The sequence below is a fragment of the Populus euphratica genome, unplaced genomic scaffold, assembly GCF_000495115.2.
Source record: "Populus euphratica unplaced genomic scaffold, PopEup_1.0 scaffold64.1, whole genome shotgun sequence".
NCBI lineage: Eukaryota > Viridiplantae > Streptophyta > Magnoliopsida > Malpighiales > Salicaceae > Populus > Populus euphratica.
This window is the reverse complement of record NW_011499923.1, coordinates 484,985-505,445: the sequence shown is the minus strand read 5'-3', so window position 1 is coordinate 505,445 and position 20,461 is coordinate 484,985. Positions and strand designations below refer to the sequence as shown.

General features: G+C 28.8%; 1 protein-coding gene across 1 annotated transcript; it reads left to right on the top strand.

Annotated features, from left to right (window-relative positions):
- Positions 1–5,158: 5,158 nt before the first annotated feature.
- On the top strand, positions 5,159–9,400 carry LOC105135362 (probable low-specificity L-threonine aldolase 1). The gene is given in 11 exon segments (XM_011040215.1): positions 5,159–5,374; positions 5,987–6,434; positions 7,602–7,713; positions 7,896–7,946; positions 8,051–8,122; positions 8,229–8,361; positions 8,472–8,530; positions 8,738–8,755; positions 8,757–8,830; positions 9,036–9,102; positions 9,193–9,400. Coding segments are annotated over 10 exon segments (1,071 nt in total). The 5' UTR covers positions 5,159–5,374; positions 5,987–5,991; the 3' UTR covers positions 9,235–9,400.
- The last annotated feature ends 11,061 nt before the right edge of the window (positions 9,401–20,461 follow it).

Here is a 20,461-nt window from a genome sequence, read left to right as displayed (position 1 = left end):
CCAAGAATTTTTGAACCTTACCATTTGGGATTTCTCAATATTGAAGGTCCTTGCATTATAAAAAGGCTAGTGATGCTTAGGGTTCAAATTCCACTCGCACAAAGAGAGGACTTCTCTCTTTTATTATGTCGCTAAAGATTTTTATATTTTATCATAGGGCTCTTAGCCCTATTGGTAGGTGGCCTCTTCTATCATGATGAAAACCATGTCGCATAATGTTTTAGATGGTGTTTGGTATTCGGTGTTTTTAAGTTATTTTGATGAATTAATGTTAAAAATAAATTTTTAAAAATAAAAAAATTGTATATTGCTAAATAAAAATCATTTTAAAAAATGATATCTATCTTTTCTTACACGTTGAAGACTAGCTAACCAAGGTTACTTGGGCTCGTCTCAGTAAGAAGTAACACACGCACAAAAAGAATTCATTGGAGCATGGAAAATCCTCCTTTGATTCCCAAGATAAACCTACAGCATTAAAAAAAAAAAAAAAATTTTAAAATAAATTTTATTCTTAAATTACATAGAATTGATTTATTAAATATAAATAAATATCCATTTCATTTTATTTTCTTCAATTTATTTTTTTAAAATACGTTCTAGCAATCCATGCAATTTCCTTTTATATTGTTCAAGATTTTGTAATTGGATTTAAACTGTTTCAACAAGTTATTTTTTTTTTAGATTAACGTGGGTGTCCGGGCTAGCTTGCATGCACCACGACTAATCCCACAGGAAGTTAATGACCATGTAAGCTTCCAGTGGCCATCATATGAGTAACCAAGGACTTGAACCTGAGATTACAGAGGAAATAAACCCCTTACTCCCAAGTCTTTATCACTTGGCCACCACCTAGATAGTTTTTTTCAAGATACGGTCTACCAATCCATGCAATTTCCTTTTATATTGTTCAAGATTTTGTAATTGGATTTAAACTGTTTCAACAAGTTATTGTTATGATAAGCTATGTCCATAATAGAGTGATGGTGGTTTCAATAAAAAAAAAAAAATTATTTTTCTTTCATGTATATAATATTAATAACTCATTTGTTTCGATTAACAAGTTATTGTTATGATAAGCTATATCCATAATAGAGTGATGGTAGTTTTAATAAAATAAAAAAAAAATTTCTTTCATGTATGTAATATTAATAACTCATTTGTTTCGATTAATCGATGTAAAATGTTTTTTTTTTTTTTTGCAGTTCTTCTATGATCATTACTTATAATTTAAATCAGATTATTAAACTAACGTGGAATCAGCTGTGTGCTCACCATTCGGCTTCCGTATCCGCTCATCCGATGCGCTTTTGGGTTTTGGCGTATCCAATCCTTGGCTACTGTTTTTATATGTCGAGGAAGCGTAAAATGAACCTCTCTTCCTGCTGGGGGGTAAACGATTTTTCTTTGCAAAAACAAATTAGAAAAATTAATTAAAAAGTATTATCACAATTTATAGCTTGTTATTATTTATAATAAAGACTTCCAATACAGATCATTAAATTAGCATGAGAGGAAGACAAAAAAAATAAAAAAAAACCCTTTAAAACTCTAATTAAACACCAAAAATACCACTAGAAAAATCTTAATAAAATTATATGAGTATAATTTTTTTTATTAATATAGATATCCAAATCAATTTATATATATCTTGATTAATTCTATAAATCTTAAATCTAAAAACTATATATACAATGTTATACAATGTTCTCGGCTGCTATTGATGATGCTGGTGGGAGTGATTTTTCTAGAATATCTTTTGGGGCCTTAAAAAGTAATAGAATGCAAAATATTCTGAAGTTAACGACCATGTAAGCCTTCAGTGGCCATCATACGAGTAACCAAGGATTCGAACCTGAGACCACAAAGAGAGCAAATTCCTTAATCCCAAGTCCTTACTACTTGGCCACCATCTAGATAGTTTGTTCTCGACTGCTATTGATAATGCTGGTGGGAATGATTTTTCTAGAATATCTTTTGGGACCTTAAAAAGTAATAGAATGCAAAATATTCTTGGATCTCACTTTCCTTTTTTATGTCAATTTGTTTTTGCAAGATAATGGGTAGCATCTCTCATTGTCTCTAGATCCTCATTCCATTTATTTTTTATTTAAACCTGGAATCTCTTGAAGTAGAAGGAATCCCATGTCTTGGCTGCTTTTTTCGTGACAGGAGCAATTATACATTCATAATTATTTTGTATTGTATTCTTAATAGCGCGTGATAAAATATAATATCAGTTTTTATTTTTTATTTTAAAATATATTAAAATAATATTTTTTATTTTTTAAAAATATATTTTTAACAATAACAAATAAAAAAAATCTAAGCATTATCTATTTTGAAGTAAATTGTCTTGCATTTTAAAGCCTCGATTGATGATATCTAGATGATCTGGTAGTCGCTAATTCAAGTCATAATTCAATGTTGAAAAGATAATGATATCAATGACGGTTAAGTAAGGTATTATAGTACACCTTGTAAAAGTTGTTTTCAAAATATATATTTTTATTTTTAATATCAATATATTAAAATAACCCAAAAAATCTAAAAAAATAATTTAAAATAAAAAAAATAGTTTTTAATAAAAAAACAGAATCAACCTTATACTAATTATAGCTCAAAAGTAACAAGAGGCCCATATTGTTTTAAGAGAAAATTGTCAATTAATAAGTCCCAAATAAAATTGGCCCATTAATTAACATTTACATATATTTTTTTATTATGTTAATTTCTAAATTAATTTTTTTACATCGATAGAAACCACTTATATTAAACATGATTTGACCGACCCTCGTTGTCGTGGTTAGATCTAAATAAACCTACAGTTGATTTAATTAAAACTAGTTAATTCTTTTTTTAAAAAAAATGTCATGATAACATTTCAAATTAAATTAAATTGACTAACTCTTAAATCAAGTCTTGCACCAAGTCAACTTTCAGATTATTTTTTTAAAAAAATTTCTTTGCATATTATATACGCTAAGCATAAAGAATACAAGAAAATTTATTCCTAGACTTGAACGTAAAAGTCAAGAATGAATGAATTAGAAAGCATGGCCCTTTAACCATTAGGATTATTGTACGTAAATTATTCAATGAGCATGCAAGGTCTATTTATTACACCAACCAATCAAAAAATTACTAATATAGTTCATATGGTAATCCTAGCCAGATAAAGGGCTGAGGTTGTGTGATCTGATTAAATAAACTATTCAAGGCAAAATCAAACACCATTTACAAGAAGAAACACACAAGAAAGCTACCTTAATTAACTGTCGTTTTGCTGGATTATGTGCACGCATTCCACCAGTTAAGAGCATCATCAAGTTGCTGTCAGAAGGGAGAAATCACATAAATTTATTCTAAAATTACGTTAGAAATAAATTTATTTTATATTTGTTCAACCATGCATGTATCTGTCTATGCTGGTAGAGTTTTATCCTGGCATTCTCTATCTGTAAGCAGTACTGATTTAGTTAAAGATTTCTTGTCTTCTCTATTAGGTTGGGTTTGTATTTTGGATTCTTGTTCGAGATTTTTGCAATTTTAAAAGGCTCTGAGAAAGTAGAGGGTTTCTTTCATTTACAGTGGCTGGCGGGTCAGGTGGGTTTCTTGGAATTTTGTTGAATTACATTGTATATATTTAAGGAGTTTTTTTTAGCATCATAAAGGTAAAGATCTGGCTACCGATTAAAAAAGATTTGATAAAATAATATATTTTAGTATGATCATGTTTCTAAAAAGCCACAAAGTAGATGTTTCGCTTCAAAAACACATATTAATAAAAACTTAGACTTGAATTGAAGAATACATAATAAATACATAGCAATACTTTATCTTTTTCAAAATCAATAAATGCTTTCATTTTCTCTCTACAAAACCCATCAAACACCTTCATTTAGCTCATTAACAACCAAAAATCAAACCCATTAAAGGTATATAAGCATTATTAGATGTTTTTACGTGTAAAATTGATTAATCTATTTCTCATCATTGCTACTATCACCACTCTAATTTTTTTTTTACCCCAATTTTCTTTTTTAGCTACTATCACCACCTCAATTCTCTTTTTTAATCTTATAAGTAAGGTAAACATATTATATTCTTATAAGGTAAACATATTATATTGTTATAAATTTATATTTTATTTGGTTAAAATAAAATAATTGTTTGGGTTGGATTTAGGGTTTGTTGAATTAATGTGAAATTAATTAAACATATAATTAATTATTATTGATTTAATATAGTTCAACATAAAAATAAGTTAAATTAATTATGAAATATTTATTTTGATTAATTATATGTTGTGTTTAATTGATATGAAGTTGTCAAATTAAAAATATAATGTGTATTGTTGAAATCAATTAATAATATAATTAATTACACTTTATGATTTCATGAATGAAAACATAACTACGATAAAATTATGACGAATTAAATATTTTGTTAAGTTGTTGATAATTTAATGAATTTTATATTTTTTAATTATATTAATTTTATATTTATTTATATTTTATTTAATATAATTGAGCATTAAAATATTAATAAAATCCCGTATCATAAATTATGTTTAATTTATGATTAATTTGTTTATTATTAAATTTTAAAAATTTAATTGTATTTAATTTGAATTTTACCGATTAGTGTAAGGATAATGTAATTTAATTACAATTACATCCTATTAATTGAATTTTTTTATTATTATTATAATATCTTATAATATATTAATGTTATGTCATTACACTAACATTATTATTTATGATGTAAATAATAATTTAATACATAATAATAAAAAAATTTATTATTAAATGATAATTTAGATATATCACGTGAAAAAAATGAAAGAAATCATTTGATATAGATTTTGGTGGAGTTTAACATACAATAATTAGGATAAAGCAATTTAGTTGCTGGCTGATTAGGTGACTTTATTGGAATCTAGTCAAATTACATATATATATATTTAAAGATGACATGCACGACTTTTGATGGTTTCTTGGAGCTATAAAACGTCACGGGTTGTGGGCTTAAAGAAATTATGAAAGTGTTCCTTTTGGGCTCAACTTTTGTGCTGCAAAGTGTTATAGCTGAGACATTATCGTTGCTGGTAATTTAGTGCTTTTTGTTGTGGCTTTTGGTCTGTTCATGCTGACATGCAAGTTAGAGATGGCTTATCTGAATTTATATACGCAATTATACCTGTTCAGAGTGTAAATACAAGTACTTTCTGTCGAAATTCTCATGTTTCAGGCATATGTGCAGAATTTAAGGAAGTGGGTAGCCAGTCCAATTGAGAAACTGTCTTGATATCAAGTTTAAAGGTTCAAGATTTTTAGAGGTTAAGAACAGAAAAGAATAGGAAGTTGCACGGGTAGTCCATCTCTCTCTCTCTCTCTCTTCCTTTATCAAATTCTTTCGTCGGTTTTAGCAAAAAAAAATCTCTCCAGTTTCCCTTAAGACTAGTTCAAGATGCTTTGGACTCGCTCTGCCGAGCCCTCCAGGTTTTTGCTTTGACCAGGGCATCTCAACAATATTACCAGTGACTAGGACAAATCCCACTTCAATTAAGGATCAAGTTTAGTTGAATTTGGTTTCTGACCAGATCTTTAACTTCGGTTCTGTATTAAATAAATTTCTATGTTGTTACTCGTAAAAATGACTGTTGTCATGACTTGTGAGTTTTGTGGTTACCTTATTTTTGGTTACGAGGGGGTTAAAACCCAGCAGCCTTGTGGTTAATTTAATTTTCCTTCACAATAGATAATTTCAAGCATTGCTCTATATTTTCAAACTTTGTTAACGATTACAAGGATATTTTAGTGGATCAACCAAAATGGTTGCAGAAAGTCGACACTGTAAGAATTAATCTGTCTGGAATTATTCATTTGAAGTCATGAATTCACAGTTTTGTAGATGTATGTGGCGGTATGAATCTCGTAGCATAGACTGACATATTTTTTTTATCTAACATTGTACTTCTTAGCAAGAATGGTGACAAGAACGGTGGATCTCCGATCTGACACTGTCAGCAAACCAACTGAAGCAATGAGAGCTGCTATGGCAAATGCTGAGGTTGATGATGATGTTTTGGGTCACGACCCGAGTGCGTTGCGGTTAGAGACTGAAATGGCGAAAATCATGGGCAAGGAGGCGGCTCTATTTGTTCCATCAGGCACCATGAGTAACCTTATTAGTGTGCTTGTGCATTGTAACATTAGGGGAAGCGAGGTGATACTTGGAAATAAGTCTCATATCCATATTTATGAGAATGGAGGCATCTCAACAATTGGAGGTGTTCATCCTCGAACTGTGAAGAATAATGAGGATGGAACGATGGATATTGATTTAATTGAAGCTGCAATCAGAGATCCAAGAGGGGAGATTGTTTATCCAACTACTAGACTTATCTGTTTGGAGAATTCACAAGGCAGGTGAGTATTTTTTTATGTTGCACAATGGTTTATCCTACTTGTTTCAGAGGGCCTGGTTATTCTATTATACTAATCTTTTGTGGCTTGGGAAGCTGAGTTCATATTTTAATGTTGGCATATTCCTTGAATGTATTTTATTGTTATCACCTTGCATGTGAGGACAACATTGATTTCTCCCTTGGTTGTCTGCCATTGTTAAGGAGCTCAGTGATAGTATCACTGCAGATAGAAGATGCACATCTCCTAATTTTGAATTAAAAAAATGGAGTGAACTTCACCTTCCTGTAATTTGCTGGGAGGGACAGTTGATAGATTTTGTTTGATAAAGGCTTTTTATTTTATTTTTTCACTTTCCTTTTGCTTTATTAGTCTTATGCCAAGTGTGATGCTTCTGACAAGTAGGTTTGCCATCTGCAACTGATGTTGGTGACTTCTACGAATGTTAAACAATAAATGTTTCTTATAGTACAACTGGATGGATTTTGAATTTTAACAGAGAATTACTCATCTAGAATTGGATTTGAAGGAACTTTTAAAGGAAAGTAAAAATTAATTATGTGACTCTGAAACTTAATGGAGCATCAGGATTGTCCTGGTGAATTCATGTTCTCTGTTGTTGCTTCTTTATTGACTCAGATTTGGAATTTTTGTTCAACTGAGTTGATACTGACTAGCATATCCACTGCTGAGATATTTATCATCTTTTTGTTTTTTAAGCAGGAAGATGATTTTACTCTTGACAATTCTATGTATCAAGGTTATGATCAAGAATAAATCAACCCTCCTGCGAATCAACTGGGACATATACATGCTCCTTTAGTAAATTTTAATTCATTAACAGTGAATATTATCATCTTGCAACCCTCTCAGAAACGTGAATATGTATGAGAAATACAATAACTTGTTATGTTCTGTTTTATGCTCGTAATGATTCTGCACCTAGGAATTCAGAGTTGTCTTGAATGATTTGCAAGGATAATTTACCTCTACAACATATTACTATTACATAGAAGATGATTCAAATGTATATATGGATTGTCTTCTTTCTTATTATCTAATTTTCTGAAATTTCAGTATCATTGGAAAGTGATTCATAGTTTTTTGTGGTACCTTCGACTTATTTAGTTCAGCTGTTGTGTCTTATGGGATGATTTCTAATCAATGCAGCTGCGGTGGTAGATGCTTGTCTGTAGAATATACTGACAGGGTTGGAGAATTAGCTAAAAAACATGGTTTGAAGCTTCACATTGATGGGGCTCGCATTTTTAATGCATCAGTTGTGAGTAAAAGAGATTTCAATATGCTGATTTATGAATACTGTAGTAAGTTGGAGCATGCATTGCTCTATCATCCATCTGTTGATTGAGATAAAGCAAATGCTCCATTTTTTTTTTCATGCTAGGAAAAAGCATATGCAAGCTAAAGTTTACAGTATCTGATTCAACAATATTGATATCTCAGGCACTTGGAGTTCCTGTTAGTAGGCTTGTACAGGATGCAGATTCAGTTTCGGTATGATTATGTGGCCAAGAAACTAATAGTCACTTTCTTTCTCAAATGATACATGTTCAATTAAAGAATTCTGCTCCTTCATTAATCTCAAAATTTTGAACCAGGTGTGTCTGTCAAAAGGTTTAGGTGCACCAGTTGGCTCTGTTATTGTTGGTTCCAAAAGCTTTGTTGCCAAGGTAGGGATGGAGATTTACACTGAGGAATAACACCAGCTATTCTGTTTTCTGGAAGAAATAATCTCAAACTCTTTTTTTTTTTTGTTTTTGCATATGTTCTCTTTAGGCTAGAATCCTAAGAAAAACCTTAGGAGGTGGAATGAGACAAGTCGGTGTCCTTTGTGCTGCTGCTTTAGTTGCTGTACAAGAGAATGTTTCAAAGCTTGAGGATGATCACAAGAAAGCAAAGATGCTAGCAGGTACATGGTCTGGCTATTTATGTGTCTTACATGCCATTGTTTCTGACCTTTCCCTTCCATTGCTTTGCAATATAGAGTTACTGAATGTCTTTTTAACTTTACTTCATTAGAGGGGCTGAATCAAATTAAAGGACTAAGAGTGAATGTTGCTGCTGTGGAAACCAAGATTGTAAGTACCTTTATTGCCAAAGTTCTCAAATGTGCAAGTCACAGTTCTTCACTTCAGCTTGGATTGGAAACTTCTCTCTAGCTATTGCTTCCCTTTGTTTTGTCGAGTAATTTTTCATTGTTCCAACAAGATTTTGCACGAATATGAGAACACCTCTGGAACAGCATGGTACATTTACAGTGTACATTTATAATTTTGTTTGACCAGATATACATCGACGTGGTAAGAGGGCGCAGCAGAAAAGCTGTGCAAGAACTTGGAACAGCATGGTATACTAATAATGCAAGAGAGTCCAATCAGGTGCGTTTGAACCCCAAATATACCCATGAATCTAGAAAAAAAAAGTAGAACAAAGACCACACATTTCATTTAGTGTTGCATCGCACGAAATCACAACTGTTATTTATACCAGCAACCATAGCGAATTTTAAGGTTATGGTGCATGAAGATGTATATATAGCCTTCTAATGTTGAGCTGTTCTCTCATCTTTTTTACCACTTTCAGCATTAGGGTTGTCCTTCACCACCAAATTTCAACAAGCGATGTGCAGTACACTCTCTCCTGCTTTCAGGTACTCGATATCACACTGCTCTCCATTTCTATTGCTTAATGGTCATTCAAAAGCTGAAACTTGCAAGCTCTGCTCGTTTTAATATTGCAGCAAGCTTTGACTGGGGCGGTGAAAGAGGATAATGGCATCTAGTGGAAGAAATTGCTTTGCCACAGGTGGTTCAGTGAAAATGTTCTTGGGGCTCATGAATAGTAAAATATTTGTCTTTGAATCGAGTCTTTTTGTGGTTAAATAGTGTAATAAACAATGAATTTATCAAGTCCAAAAGCGATCTCTGCCTACATCTTGTGCATTCTAAGAGCATATCTATGTTATCTTACAATCATTTGAGGCTGCCAGCTAAAATACAGGTGCAGCGGTGAGCAAAATAATCTAATTAACTACAAAATTAATTGAAAAAATTAATCTGGGATATCACACCGAAAAAACCATTAGAAAATTTTCAATTTTTTTGGGTCGTTTCATATTTCGAAAGCCAAATTGAACCAAGCTGGTTTTTCTTAATAGAAAGCCTAAAAGGAGCCTAGGTTTATTAAATTGTTTAAAAAGCCATAAAAAAAAATTCATGTACTAATTCTTTTTAAAAAAAAGAAAAAATTTTAAATTGTTTAAAAAGCCATAAAAAAAATTCATGTACTAATTCTTTAAAAAAAAAAGAAAAAAAAAACGAAATTGAACCATTTTGATCGATCCGGTTCTTTAATTCAAAAATACAAAAATCCCTCAAAAATACAAAAATCCCTCCTAATGAGCCACTTTGATGTGGGAGGCGTAAAATCACTAGGAAAGGGACCGTCAATTAGTACACATAAAATGTTAGTTTTTATATTTAAAAAACGTTTTAAAAAATATTTAATTTTGAAATTTTTTTATAATTATATATCCTTTTAATATTTTAATCTTTTATTTTAAAAATAAATTTTTTAAAATAAAAAATATTTTAATATATTTCTAAATAAAAAACATTTTTAAATAACTACAACCGTAATATATAACATTATCAATTTCAGCTGGAGGTGTAATAGTTATAAAATAAAAAACAAAAAATCAATTCATGAATACAAGAAAATTACCTAAGAAAATTAATTTTTCTCCTTTAAAAGTTAAACCATCGTTATAATTGCTACAAAATTGAATAAAATTAGATTTCAAAAACCGTCTCGGCAGCATTTTGTGGGCATGTTCATCCTAAATATTGAAGTACAGATACAGAGAACTGCTTTGAAGGTTCCTGGTTTGTTTCTTCTGTTTATTTACAACTGAAGAAATCTAGAGCTAGTACTTGAACTTAGATGCTCGAGGTTGTGAAAAAGTCATAATTAATTTGACAGTACACAGGCATTTTGTTTTTCAAAGAGAGGTTAAGTTACGTAATTTTCTAATTAATATGGAAAAATCTTACAGGATATTTTCTTTCAGAGTTATTATGATAAAAAAGAAATGGGATTTCTATTTTCTAATTTCTGAACCTATCCACAAAAATATTAGAAAAAAAAATATTACATATATAATGGAACAATTCGCACGCAAAACATCTAGCAATTATATATTTTAATATCTGTCATGTGCTTGTGTTAGGTTTTCATGTGTTCTCGATTCCAGCAGCCAGAAAAGGGAGCCAATTATATGTCACCTCCATAGCAGCCATGCAATCCTCTTTGTAGCCTGTGGATTCCAATGCAGGAGATGTGTTTGTTACTCAGAATGGAAGTATATACACTTGCCTTTTTGTATGATAAGAGTATTATGCTCTTTTATCTAGGAAGGGATATATTATTCTTTTTATTTATTTATTTAACCACAGTGATGATAATCGAACCCAGTAAGATATTGAAGCATGCACAGAAAACGTCCACAGAAGCAGGATCCGATGCCCTTCTCAACACAGACAGGTCTTGATTAATATTCTTTAATTTCCATCCCTTTTTGTAATAGTCTAAAGGCTAAAGATTTAGAATTTTCTATCAGGTTTAAATCTTATAATTAATGGTTTGAGATTTAAGGATTTGGTTTCTATTGTGTAATTCAAAATCAAGTGAATAAAAAGTTTATGCATGTTCTTATAGGTGTTCATCAAGAACATGAGTTCTTACCTATCGCATAAACCTTTTGTTTTCTGGAAAAACATATTATTGGATGTGGTTGCATAAAAAATTGTGATACCATATGAATAGGGGATCGCTATGTCGGAAACACTTAACAATCTTTTGTGAGAGCGGATCTATTATTTTTTAGTTCAACAAGAGGCTCAATAATGCACACAAATAAATATAAGATTTACTATAATAACTTTCTATATGAATATCACTTTTATGGCTGTGAGAGAATATTATATCTAAAATATCTAATAATCTCTCGTAATTGTAGCCTCGTGTTATTTTTTAATTCTTCAAGAGATTTCAAATTGCATAAAAAAAAAATATTAAAAAATTATATATATTTTATCTTAAAACCTCACCTAATAATTTAAGATTTTAGTTGAGATGATTAATTCTTTCATGTAGTATTAGAGTCTTAATCACTAAATAATTATAAGTTTAAATTTTATCATTTTATCATCACTAAATAATTATAAATTTAAATTTTATCATTTTTATTTTATTTGATAAAAATTAAATTTAAAAAGATTTTATTTGAAGAAATATATTAAAAAATTATATAAATTATATTTTAAAATATCATCCAACAACTTAAACTTTTTAATTGAGATAATTATGTGAGATAACTCCTCCCCTTAAATCCCACCAAGCTCTGCCTAGCTAGGGTTTGAATTTAAAAGCTTTGGTTGGACATCCCAAGTCATAATCTCTTTGTTTTTTTTAAAAAAAAAGTCAACATAAAAAAATTTGAAATTAAGCTTAATACCCACTAAACATGGAATTAATCTAATCATCACAACAACAATGATGAACAAACTTCGACCGCCTCTAGCATGGGATGTAAACAAACAAATTCAATTCTTAGAATTTGTAAAAAATTGAATTCTTAATCAAGTCATAACTTCTAATTGCTTAATTATGAGTAATGCTAAGAGGTAATGTTGTTGAGAAAATGGGAGTTTCTGTGTATATATCATCTGAATCTGAAAACATTACTACATAACTATATGTGCAAGTCATGTCATCTTGGAGACAAAAAACTGTATTGCTTTATTACTTAAGCTAAATAATAGAAACTGCTTTATATGTAACAACAACAACAATAATATAATGAAAATAAAGACACCCGATCTTCTTTTTGTCGGATCGCAATTTTATTTTTTTATATATAAAATAAAGATAAAAAAAAATTCAAAATGCCAGGAACCGTTGGTAAGGGATGACGGGAAAATTACAGAGAGGAAACGATAGGTTTTCTAAAAAGGAAAGAGATATCAAAGCTGTCTACTCGAGCCATCACACCAAAATAACTTTGAATCATAAAAACAAAAACCTCCATCACGTCCATTAAGTTTAAAAACTTGTATTTTAAGTTAGATAGCTACTGGATTAAAAAAAGAAGAAGAAGAAATTGAACACCAAAATCATTTCTAAAATCAAATTATATGTATAAATATATATAAAAAGAATTATCTCCATTCAAGTATTTAATTTATTAAATAACTCTTAAAAAATGAGTTAATACTTTGTATTATGCTTTTTTAACAACAGTACTGCACTCTTCTTAGCTGCTAAATTAATAGTAATTAATGATCAAGTTATTTATTGGCTCGAATCTACTTCTAGCTAGGTTTTATATTCCTGTGTTGTAAATAGTGTTTTTATTTTTTTTTTAAAATAAAAGTAAATAAATATTCTTTATTGTGAAAGGAAAGCTAATGCAAGAAAATCAAGCCAGTTCAGGAAAGCAAGAAATCAAGGACAAGAATCTGCAGAATAAAGTCCCTGCCACTGTCAATTAATGTAGATTGATTTGGTTGTTATTTGTTTCCTTGCTTGCGAGCAAATCAAGCTTTAATTATAGGAAGTAGAATAGGATTCTGATGCAATAATAACAACACAAATGGCTGTAGTATTTGTTTTCTGTACAGTAACAGTAAAAGAGCAGAGTTCTATTTTAATACAAAATCTTTCTTCAATTATTTTTTTATTTTTTTAATGCTATATGTTAAAAAAAATTAATTTTTTAACATATATATATATATATTATTTTAATATATTTTTAAAAAATAAAAATAAAAAACAATTACCACCCCGCAATGAATCAGATTAGTTCCTTGCTCGAAGTGGAAGGTTAGAGGCTACCCTTTTACAGCTGTGTCTTCCCTTCACATATGCACGATAAAAGCTAGATTAATAATTTCAGGGTAAACTTCATACTCACCCTTTTAAATTCAGTAACTTTCAATTTCGGTCCCGTAGTCTAAATTATATCAATATCATTCCTAAATAATTCACGAAAACTAATTATATGCCCCTTTTTCAGTAAACGCTGTTCAAGACTCTAACAAGCCAGGCCTCTTACAGTATGAATTTGCGGCCAGAGATCATAGATGTGATGTGGGATGCCAACCATTGCCACGCATGAATTTGGTTTTATAATTTTAATTTCAAACTTAATGTAATTTTATTCCTTTAGGGTTAGTAAACTTTGGTTTTGAGAGTTTTACACAAATAATTCAAGTTTAGTAGCAATAAGATTTGTATGTTCAGCAGCAATAAAAATAACCCGAGTTATGAACTCCTCTAGATGAAATTATTTTTTTATTTATTTTATTATATAATAAAAATATTAAAATTAATTCATAATAAATTAAATACTAAATAATAAAATTTAATAAAAATTTAATACTAAATAATAAAATTAAAAAAAACAAAGGGTGAATAAAAAAAATCATGGACCTATTAAAAAAAATCTAGGTATTTGGGACTGAGATAGACCCGGGTGTTTGGTCAATATTTTTTTTAAATCCCCCTTAAAAAAACAGAGAAAATAGGTTGTCTAGAGACCTGTAAAAAAAAAATAATAATAATAATTTTTTTTTGGGAATCAAATGTTATCAAACCATTAAAATAATAGATTAACCTAATTCACCGTTAATATAAACATTTAAATCAACCCTAGTTCTTTTAATTATTTTGATAGTGTACCCAAATATATATTGTGACTAAATAATTTTACTAAAATGTAAAATAATTATATCTTGGCGTTATTATTGTTTTTTTTTTTTTTGGTATCCAAGAACCGAACCAACGAGTCTTGAGTTACACAATGAATTTCGTTTTAATAGATTTTATTTCAGCCTTTTTAGATATTTTGAACTTAAGACCTCTTAATGGGAGTTGGAACTCTTAAATATGTAATTATTGGGTTGTTCTTTATCCAGCGTTTACTTATTATTTCAGAATAAAAATATATTTCAATAAAAAAATAAAAATAAAAATACCATTGAATAATTTTAAATTAAATTTTTATATTTTTAAAATAGAAGTTCTAGAATTATTATAACTAGAATTATTATATTATTATTAATTTCAACTACTCAATATAAACTAAAGTATATATAAAAAATAATATTCAATTATATTATTATTTTAAATATATAAGCTTGACCATAATTTATATTAAAGATTTTTTTTTTGTTTACCATCAACCAAATAGAATACAAAAACCATTATTTTATTTTGTATACCATTATTATCTCATTATCTTCTCAAGACAGCAATCACTAGGGGACATTCTTGGATCTGATAGTAGAATGCAATTGAATCAATAAATCTTAGCGTTCATTATTTTGTGATTTGCATACAATCGTGGAAAAGATTAAGGTTAAACTCCCGAACCTTTTTGTAGTCAAAACTTTAAGTAGAATGTAATTGCTCTTATGCTAATTGTTTTTCAATATGATAGTAAAATGTTTACTGAGCACGCACCCCAGATTCTGGTGAATGGCTGGCGCCACACACCCAGGGGCAAATAACGCGTCTGAAGTTCAAAAAATGACAAACCCTCTTTAAGGTTTGGAACGAAGAAACACCTTTCTAATGCACTACTTACAGATGCAAAGAAGGTTCTAATCACAAGGTGCCTCGAATTGTTGATTATCTTCACCTTTTTCTTTCTCAATAGTAGCTGAGGCCAATTTGATGAATCTGGTTCGTCTTATCTCACGGCATGTTACTACATTCATGTATTATTCATGTTCTCCTGTAGAATCTCAAGCTGCATCAGTCCAAAAGCTAAAGTAAAGGAGGGAAACGAACCTGCAGATATGCCCCATATCATCCATGTCCGTGATCACCCCCCAATTAGGATTAGTTGTAATGTGTACACCATGTATTTATCCACGAATATTTTCTGCCGGGTGTCCACAAGGTGGCGTGCAGTTTGGTATCGGAATAATAGTTGTCGTTTTTTGAAGTTTTTTTAATCTAAAACTACATTTTATTCTTAATATTAATATACCAAAACTATATAAAAACATTTAAAAAAAAACAATAATTTAAAAGTACGAAAAGAAGCAGTATCATCTCTTATGAATTACATCTCCATGGCTTGGTGGGGGAAGGAACAGCTTGAAGATTGTTAATGATTGAGGCAACAGTCGTGCCCTCAGCATCTGAGCACCGGTTGCAACGTTGGAATCTTTGTTATCGCAAATTTACTCACGTATAACTGTTCCTCCAATAATTTGCCTATGAAAAGAAAAGGGAAGAAGACATTTTGCGTGAAGGCACATCATCTTTACACATCCTCGTCAAAATACCCATGATAAAAAAAGCTAGGTATAAGGGCCTATGAAGATCTCTTACAGTAACCCAGACATCAAAAAGATATCTAGGATTAGGAAAATACCACCATACCTGGCTAGCTAGCAAGTAGCTACAATTTGAGCTTACCCCACCAACCAAATGCCCAGGTACCTGTCACCCTTTTAGTTTTCAACCAGTGAAAAGGTTCGCAAGCTGTCACTTACTGTTCTTCGAAATCTGTTTTTGTTTAATTATATAAAAGTTTTGTAGTAGATATTCATAAGATATAATGAAGAAAATGTAGTTTTTTTAGTCAAAATTATCTTCTCTTGTTTATATGTTTAACAGTAACATGTTTTTTTATTAGAAAGTTTTTCTAAAAAAACCCAAATCTCGGTATGGTAAGATAATTCTTTAAAAATCATTTTAATAAATTTATTTAAATAAGATTTCATTCTGATATTAAAAAAGTAAAAGAAAAAAATTAAAGGTTATTTAATATAAAAAACCAAGCGTGCCTGGCCTAAGAGAAAATGTCCAGGTGTCCATTGTTATAGAAGGCTGGGCCCGCATACCTGACTTTATTTCTTTTCTTTTAAACAAGAGAGACAACATGTCATTCAGCTCAATTGTTTTTTTAAAAAAAATAAAATGGACAGCGTGCTGTCTTTTGGTTTATTTTTTAGTCATCTCCGGTCATTTGAAAGTTTTTCTAAAAAAAAGCCAAATCTCTGTATTTTTTTAACTCGAAACATCTCAAAAATTTTCTAGAACCCTGTACAAAGTTTTCTAGAACCCTGTTAAACATCATTTAAGCTAATTTGAGTTAAAATTAATTTAAAAAAATATATATTTAATTAAAATTATAGATAAAATTAAATTTAAATAAAATATAATTTAATGTATTTGATTAAAATAATATTTTTTAAATTGAGGTTATAAAATAATATATATATATATATACTAATGATTTTTAATTTAAATATTGTAGGTTTAACAACTGTTATTATATCATGAAATAAATAATATTTATATCAAATATTTTTTATTATTTTATTAAATTATGTGCAATTTCATTATATATAAAATCTATCCAATAAGAACTATATTCTTCATGGCTTTTTAAGTACGCAACAAAAAAAACTGAATTTTTGTTGCCTCATCAAACAATCTATTTCTAATTTTTTTGAATAAAATATAATTAAAAATAAAAATAAAAACTAATTTTTTTAAGTAAGTTGAACCCTACAAGAACATAATTGAAATTGCGATCAAATTTTAAAAATACTATGTCATCAAACGATTTTCTTTCTAATTTTTTTAAATAAAACATAACTAAAAATAAAGATAAAAAATGAATTTTTTTTACTTGGGTGAGACCGGCAAGAACAAAATTGGAACCGCAATCAAATTATATAAATATTACGTCATCGAGCAATTTTTTTCTAATTTATATATTATTATTAATTAATATTAAATAAAAAATTTTCAAATAATTTTTTTTTATATATTATTATTAATTAATATTAAATATAAATTTTTCTAATAAAAATTAATTTTTTTAATATAATAAGCTTTTTACCTGACATGATTCACGTGAATATTATCTAAATAAATTACATGAATTCACCTGATTTGCATATGTGAAAAGCAGCTCTTTCAGTTGCTTCATACAAATTAGTGTTTCAACAAAAAAAATTATGGGTTCCACATGAGAAAAGCTAGTTATATTTTATATTACTAAACTTAATATTTACATAGTAAATTTTAAAAGTAGAAGTTATTGTATAAATAAATATCTTTTTAGTAAGTTTAAAAACGATAAATCAGATAAAATTCACAAGTCTTAAATTTTTTTTAGCATGTTTGAATAGCATAATCAACTTTATTGAACTTCTCTCTAAAACAAATCAATTGATACTTAGATTGAATTTTTTGGTGAATGAAATGTTATTAGCGAACACTTACTATCTCCTCTCCCTCTCCCTCTCCCTCTCTTTTGCTTTGACTCTCTCTCTTTTTCGTTGACTCTCTCTCTCCCCTTCATCAGCGTCCTAGTGATGTAATAGAAATAAAATTTAGAGTTAAAATAATAATAAAAAAAGAAGATTCTGGTTTTTATTTTTTTAATTATAAATAAAAGTTTAATTTTGTAACATGGACCTTTGATTTAATGTTGAAATGTTTAGACACCTCGGATATATTAGAATGTGTGAATAAAATAAAATTTTAAAATATAAAATTATGACAATATATTAATACAAGATTATGAAACCAAAAATAAATAAAATTTAATAGTTGTGTATTATATAATTTTTTTCAAGGATTATTTAAAAAAAACGAATTGTGGATAAATCCACAATACACTCAAGAGATTATGAAGAATAACTGCAAAAATATACTACAATTTTTTTTTAGTTTATTTTATAACTGTAATTAATTGTGCCACTAACCTGCGACATTTAACAACTCATACATCTATAAATTGGAATAGGTGTAGTTAATCTGCATGTCTTTCATATTGTGATATAGAATATTTTTTATTTGAAAGTATATTAAATTAATTTTTTTAGATTTTTTTTTAATACCAACACATTAAAATTATAAAAAAATATTAATTTAATAATTTTTTAAGATAAATACATCTAAACACAGTTAAAAATGTAATACCAAAAAGACAGTTTTGTTACACTGTAAATCGTCAAATCCTGGTTCTCAGTTATATATTTGCAGTATTTTTTTATATAGATATTTTTTGTATTTCTAATATTTCAATCTGCCTAAATTTCTAATATTTCTTGCCCAGTAACACCATTAATTTACAGTCCTTTGACAGCCAAAAGTGGCCCCATATTTCGGTTTTTTCTAGACTAATAACACGTGTTCTTCCGTTAAAATTTTGCCGACATATCTTCCTTGTCTTTGGACTATTTACAAGGCGCTTCGCGGCTCGCCGTGGGTTTTAAGAAAATTAATTTTTTTTTAAATTAATTATTTATATTTTTAATTTATTTTAATATGTTAATATAAAAAATAATTTTTTAAATATATTTCTGATTAACAAAATTATTATTACAATATTAAATAGATATTTAAATATATATGATGTATGACAGTGATAGTTATTACATGGGTGAGGGGGATTCCAAGTTAATTTTTAATGTTTGAAAGAAAAAAAAAAAGAAGAAGAAGAAGCTAGTATCATATATTATAAAAAGTTACTGAGGAATGGAATAAAAAAATTAAAAATGCTAATCAAAAATTAAAATGGAACATTTATCTTAACAACGATAAGCAAATGCAAATATTCTACTTGTACTGTACTTTTAGTTTTATTTTGTATATATTTTAGAGGTTAATTTTGATAGCATTATTATTAATTTTAAAATTTATAAAAATAATCGAGATACACATAAATTTTATTCTGTATATCTACATTAATAATAATAAAAAAAAATCCATCCAAATATATATATATATATATATATGAATCATATTAATCTGTATAAAATTTAATATAAAAAAATAAATAAATTCCAATACCTTGTTGATTTTTTTTTCAAGATAAGAAAGGAATAACAAGTTTTTCATTTAATGGTGGAATATTTGGGGATACTTACACATGGGCAAGTTCATGCAAAGAAAATATATAAAAACACGCTAATAAACTCTTAAAAATAAAATTACAAAGAAATAAAGTACAGTAATTAAAGTGTGACAAAAATTCAAGTTCTGAATAGAAAAGAAAAAATAAAAAAAATAAATGCGTGAGTGGATAGTTCACGCACCCTACAGTGAAAATACTGTGATGTTTTCCTGCATCTTTTAGTTTATTATACAGTCCACACGCATAGACACAAACATACGAAAGCAAAGAATAAGAGCCATCCAATCTTAACCATCTGGTAGGTAACCCGTAGCAAGAACTTGGAAATTAAAAGGTTTATTTTTATTTTTTTATATTATTAATTTTAAAATTTATAAAAATAATCGAGATACACATAAATTTTATTCTGTATATCTACATTAATAATAATAATAAAAAAAAGCCATCCAATCTTTATATATATATATATAAAAGATTTAGAGCTATCCAATAATGATATCACAACTCTTGATCCTTACTCCAAATTGCCAAACACTCGCAACGACGCACTTTCTTTTATCTTTTTTTGTTATTTTAATTTTTAATTTTTATGCTTTTCCCGTTTGAAAAGAGGATACACCAACACGCGATCGAACTGCTGACAACCAATTAATGACTAGAATGTTGTGTCCAGGAACGAAGAGAGGAGCCATTTGCAAGAACAACATGATTTCATGGAGATTTGAAGTCGCAGAGCATGAATTTGGACAGAATGGAGTAGCTGAGCAATTGCTGTGAAGATTCCTCGTCTTCATCCATGAACTTGTGCTGCTATCGTCAATCTTTTTTTTGCTTTTATACATGGGAAGAGGGCAGGTTTTGTATGGCACGCGCTTGGAGTAGACAGTGGTGCATATATGTTAATAGTAATGGCATATTTTTGTGTACTGACTCTATTGGTGTCACCATCAACCACTGCTCACTGCCAAGCCTGTCCTGTTATGGCAAAGCAAGCAAGGACCCTCTCTCTCTCTCTCTCTCTCTTGTCATGTTCCTTCCTTTTAATTACTAGCTCTAGCTG